At 34.2% G+C, this 6,146-nt stretch overlaps 1 protein-coding gene across 1 annotated transcript in view; it reads right to left on the bottom strand.

The window, feature by feature from the left end:
- Positions 1 to 3,913, bottom strand: part of LOC112397488 (dachshund homolog 2-like) — a gene marked incomplete at its 3' end in the record, with an annotated part of 18,516 nt that extends 14,603 nt beyond the window's left edge. Inside the window, exons 1-3 of the mRNA XM_024741707.1 lie at positions 3,847 to 3,913; positions 476 to 624; positions 203 to 350 (exon numbers count right to left, since the gene is read on the bottom strand). Coding sequence (XP_024597475.1) covers positions 203 to 350; positions 476 to 624; positions 3,847 to 3,913 — 364 coding nt within the window. The remainder of the gene's footprint in view (positions 1 to 202; positions 351 to 475; positions 625 to 3,846) is intronic.
- Positions 3,914 to 6,146: the final 2,233 nt, after the last annotated feature.

Here is a 6,146-nt window from a genome sequence, read left to right as displayed (position 1 = left end):
TGTAGATCTTGTTCATTATGTTTAATTACAAAGAGAAATAGTGTAAACTTCTTACCTTGTGGATTGCACACAGTATTTGATTCTTAGCTTGTCATTTGTTTTCAGCAGTTCCTGGCTATCCCTGAGAATATTTCTATTACTGCTGAAAATATCTCCAACACAATCTTACCTTATTCACTTATATTGAACTTGTTAAACTTACTTCTGCTTTGAAGCTCAACTGCAAGTTGTCTTTCAAGGTTTTCTCTAATTTCTCTCTCTCTATAGAGCTCCATTCTCAGTTCCTTTTTTTCTTGTTGAGTCTGCTTCTCTTGGATGTGAGCATTATCCAAAGCCACTTTCAGTAGGCCCTGTCAAAATACAGCAAATGACATGCAGTTCATCTTATCTGTTTTAATTTCTCAAATATGAAATAATTTATGTAGGTGCTAATGTCTTGTATTACATTTATTTTGTTTATAGAAATATTGTTGACCTGAATGTTGGTCAACAGAGTCTCCACAGAGGACAGACTATCAGCAAAAATGAATGGTCCAGGGAATCCAGGAGGCAATGCCTGCCCAGGAGTCAATTGGATCTTGTCCAGGGGTGACTTCATCATTGGAATTTGAACGGGTACCTCTTCTGCAAGAAACAAAATTAATATCAGAAGGTTCATAAACTAACAGCTCAAAATTTTCACTATGTTTCCTTTATCTCTATAAAGATTTTGTTTCTAAAGCTAAATGATGGAAAACTCATAACTGGAAATTATACCTATTTCCCAGCTGCCTCTCATTTCTCAAAATAAATGTTTCAGTAAAGAATCAGTGAAAAATGAACCAACATTTACTGCTAATTGGCATAAAATTTGGAGAAACAAATTTGACATGCTTATTAATATATATAAATTAAATAATCAGATCACTTCCTGGTAAAACACTAATTGCTTTTTATTTTTTCTCTTTAAATCTATCTATATCTATCATCTCCATATTTTAACACCTTTATTGAAGTATAACTTACATATAATAAAATTCATCTATTTTAATTGTATGCATCGATGAGTTTTAGTAAATTTACAGAATCGTACAACCATTACCAAAAATCTATTTTAGAACACCTCAATCACCCCCAAAATACCCCTCATGCCCATTTACAATTAATCTCCTTTCCCATTCCCAGCTCCTGGCAACCACTAATCTACTTTTTGTCTCTATGGGATTGCCTTTTCTGGATATTTACATAAATAGATTCATATCGTAAGTGATCTTTTGTGTTTGTCTTCTTTCACTTAGCATAATGTTTTTGAGGTTCATACATGTTGTGGCATGTATCAGTGTTTTTTTCCTTTTTATTGCTGAAAAGTTTTCTATTGCATGGATACATGACTGTCTGTTTAATCATTCACTAGTTTGGCATCTGGATTGTTTCCAGTGTTACCTTTTATTTTGAAGAATATTTCTTATGAAAAAAATAACCATCTATGTGTAAAACCACAAAGTGTATATTATCTCCCCTTATATTTTATATTAACTTCTCCCACACACTAATTACTTTCATGAGATTCCCTCTTAGCTTCATATGAAGAGACACCAATAGAATTTTTGTCTAATAAGATATTTCAGATTTGTTTTGCACAGATACATCTAATTACAAAAGGAATCTCCTCTTACTTTGAGAAGTTAACTACTTGGCTATATACTTGAATTCTGGTTGAAAATCTTTGTGAGATTTATGAACCAGATAGCAAAGTTTCCTCTGTAATTAGGAATTGGGGCCTTTTTGATATATGTAAAGATAAACTGCTACAGAGGTAATCTTGGAATGTAGCCAAACAAACCCTGGCATTCTTAAATGGCTTCAATAGCAGTGCACAATGAGTTGATCACAGCACCTCAAACAAAATTACTCTACTCACCAGTAACTGAGCACAAGCAATGTTTGAAAATATGTATCTCTCTGGTCATAAAAATTTTCAGCGACCCCATATATTTTGAGACTCATTCAGGAAAAAATTAGGCTTGAATCTAGACCTAACCAATTTTCACATGGTTTGAAAACAAAAATCTAGCTATTGGTCTAGTCTTTGTAGGGATAGGAATATGGATTTGTCATACAGTTAGAACTCATTTTTCAATTGCAAGCAGCCTATATATTTAGTGAGCAGAGTCTTGAGCCCTATTGATTTCACAGCCATCATGGTTTGCTGTGGGATTTCTTTTGTGGGAAGCTGTGGCATACAATTGCTGGAACTTCTGTGAGATTACTTAATGGGATAGCATTATCTCTGAATGAAATACTCTTGATAGAGATCACCTTTACAATTTCTAATTTTCTAAAACCTATAGGGATAAAAATGCTAATGATTATTTTAGAGAATCAATGGTTTCACCTTATTTGAATACAAAATGTATTTGTTTATCAGTTTTAAAGAATTCAATAGTATGCAAAAAATAGCCTGCTAATTTTCTTTTAGCACAGGAAACTATAATGAACGTATTCCCAGGAATTGTTTTTTAGTACAACTTACAAATAATATTTTGATCATAAATGCAACTTGCTTGTAAAATTAACCCTAACCTCTTATAGAACATGTCTTCCTTCCTTCCTTCCTTCCTTCCTTCCTTCCTTCCTTCCTTCCTTCCTTCCTTCCTCCCTCCCTCCCTCCTTCCTTCCTTTCCTTCTTTGTCAGTAGTAGTTTTGGAAGAGGCAAAGTATTCCAGAGGGAGTGAGTACATGTTCTGTGATCTATTTCAAGTACAAGGTTTGAACATTTGGAAATATCTCATTAAAAATATAAGTTCTAAAATATGTCTTAGGCAGCAGCTCTAATGTCTCTAAGGGATATTTCTCAACAGCTAACGAAGCAATATTTTGCTTTATTTGTGTTACTTGAAGTCTGTATTTAGCTAGTATTTTGTCTTCTGCACATGAGTGCATTAAGTGGATAGGTAGAATGACTTCATTTTGATCTATCAATATTAATAATAATTGGGGAGGTTCAACATCTTTATATTTATGTTTATAAATCTTAAAGATGAATTTATGTAGCCTGGAAGATCTATTTTTACAAAATAAACCACCACAAAGTGAGAACATTGACTTCTTGCTGATTCCGAGATAATATAATGATTCTCTTGAATAAATATTTTGCATTATGGGAGACTTCTTAAAATTATGGATTCTTTGTCATGTATCACTCTACACACACATGTAACCTCAGTGATCAGGGTATTCTACAAACAAAATACCTGAAAACGAAAGCAATATGTTAGGTATGCATAAAACAAAATTGGAACTACATTAAAATCATCTGAAGTCTTCTATATGGAGATGAATGAAATGTCATTAAATTGGCTGAAAGTAAGATTACTATTGACTATGAAGACAGGTTGTATGGTCTATGGTTTGTAATGTTGCTATATAGAAGACTGAAGTTTCAAAATAGTATTACTCTTCTTTAAAGAGATAGACACAGCTGAATTAGGTGCTGCTTGCTGCAGTGAGGATCAAATGCAAGAAGAATCATATTTCATCAGACCTAGTCAACTCCAGGAAAATAAATAGAAATATAAGAGGTATGCAGGCAATGATTCATTTTGATAATCTGGCCCAAGAGAGACACATAGAGACAGCACACAGATCTAAGCTTCTACCAAAAGACAAATAGGACACAAAGGGTGGGAATTGGGATGACAGTGTAGCAGAGGTCACATCGATTTTCAGCAGCAGTTTTCACATGGATGAGATAACTCTGGACTCTTTTTGGCCCATTGTTCATATCTTACCTGTCCCACAAGCAGTAAATTTCCTAGTCCTAGAAAAGGGCAATAAAGAAGAAGAATTCTACTTATGACTTCTTACGATTAAGCTTCTGTGCAAACCAAACATGCTTTTCCAGACCAAGGTCACATTGCATGTTAAGGTCCATAATAGCCAAAAACTAGTCGAAGTGTATTATGTTTGGTGTATATGAGTGGAAACTGTCAAACCATTCATCATTTTTTTTCTGATTTAAATCACATGCTACAAAAATGAATGATAAATGCATTAGAAATCTATTTCAATCTTGTAATAAGTTTTCACATCTGAATGACATCTACATTTTCCTCAGAGTTTGAATAGATGCACTGTTATGTAGGAATTTATTAGGTAGGATTGAGAAATCCTAATTGGCAATGAAATAAAATATAAGCAAGTACTAGAAATACAGATTGTCAGTGAAATAAGAGCATCTCTTTGTAATCCAGGGAGAAAGGGTTTTGACGGAGCATTTTGATTTAAAAGGCTAGTGTTCAAAATGTATATATTAAAATCTTTATCAACACATATGAAGCAATGGCATAACCTAAAAGATAAAGATAGGAAAACTGCTATCTAGCTGAGGGTATAAGCAACCTCTTAATTTATTGAAGCAAATTTGAGACTGCTTTTATTGAACTTGTTTGTTAAACCTGCCATACTTTGTAACAGCACTTGGAAATCCATTTAGAGAACAAGCTTTTAATTTTAAGTTCTTACCTAGGGCCCAGATGAATAGATACAAAAGTTGACAAGTGTATTTGTAGAAAAAAAAAGATAAACCATATGGTAAATGCTCAGGATGGGAAAGTCCCCCTAAAAATTAAAGTCAAGGATGCTGGAACTTTTCTGTATGACTCTAGTGCTTGTTTTCCCACCTTTACATTGGGTTAAGTCTTTCCTCTTTCCCATGGGCTTTGAGGATTGTAATACAGGAATGGAAACTGAACACAGCAGACTCACTCAGCAGTGGAAAGATACAGCCACCTACCAGGTCATCAGTTTTCATTCTTTAACAAATAAATTATATTTCATTATTTGATTTAAGAGCTTTCCCCTAAATACAGTTGGCCCAGGGGACTCTCCTTTGTTGGTGTCATTAGTATTACATTCAGCACAAGCAAGACACCTGCTTCCCTCTTCCAAAATGAGGAACAATAACAACAAAATGACCAACTGCTGTGAAATTATGTGACCTGCATGAATATGAGGAAGTGTTCATGGTCTGAGTTGAACAATGACTCAAGTGTTGCCATCATCAAATTTGGAAAAGAAAAACTAGATCCCCAAATTGGCTAAATGCATTAAATCAGAATATCTCAGAGCCTTCAAAATGTTAATTCTAAATATTAACATACGTCTCATGTTAAATTAGATAGCTGAGAGCATAGTGACAAAGAATATAAGATGTTGGAGCCTGATTGCCTATGTTTGCAACCCTGCTCTATGATTTGCTAGCCCCTGGAAAAATTCCTTAATCTTTCTGTGCCTCAATTTACTCATCTGTAAAGTTAGGATAATAATAATAACTCTCTTATAGACTTGTTATAAAGATTAATAAGCTAAAATTTGTAAAGTTACTCAAAGCAAATGCAATATAAACGTTTGTTAAATAAATTGTTAATTGAAAATTCCCAGGGGTGGAAGAGAATATAGTAACATATTTGACCACCTAAGTGTCCACTAACACCTCATGAAAGACATGTTGGAAAGATCCTCTTCTAGGTAATAACTGGATGAGCCTGGCTTCACCCTAAATTAAGCTAATGTTACTTTCTCAGTTATAAAAGGTCTGAGGAGTCTTCCTAAGTCAAGGTCAATAGTTCTCAACTGTGGGCAATTTTGCTGCCCAGAGGACATCTGGCAGCGGCTGGAGACATTTTTGACTGTCAAAACTGAGGAGGTAGGGGTGTGTGCTACTGGCATCTAATGGTAGAGGCCAGGGATGCCCTGCCCTCTGTCTCCATCCACACCAAAGAATTATCTGGCCCAAACGTCAATACTGGTTGAGAACTGCTGTTTCAAAATTACATAGGAAAATCTCAATGAATGAACAGTTCACTAGATCTCCCTTTCTGTACTAAACTTCTAGAGAGTTAATATGCTTAATAAGACAATAAGATCAAATCAGTGATGTAGAACTAACACAGTACTTTACAAGGTATATTTTAGAGTTCTTGTGCATTTAATTTCAGGTTCCTGACTTCAGTTCTTTGCTCAACTATCACCTTATTAGTGAAACTTACACCAAACATTATTTAACACTGCAGCCTGCACCCTTATTTCCATCCCCTTAACATGAATTTTTCTATAAAATTTATCACCACTTAATATACAATATAACTTATTTATTCACTATTTTT

Source organism: Neophocaena asiaeorientalis, unplaced genomic scaffold (genome assembly GCF_003031525.2).
Source record: "Neophocaena asiaeorientalis asiaeorientalis breed wild unplaced genomic scaffold, Neophocaena_asiaeorientalis_V1.1 scaffold1049, whole genome shotgun sequence".
NCBI classification, from domain to species: domain Eukaryota; kingdom Metazoa; phylum Chordata; class Mammalia; order Artiodactyla; family Phocoenidae; genus Neophocaena; species Neophocaena asiaeorientalis.
The sequence above is the reverse complement of the archived record's forward strand: the minus strand, read 5'-3'. Positions and strand labels throughout refer to the sequence as shown.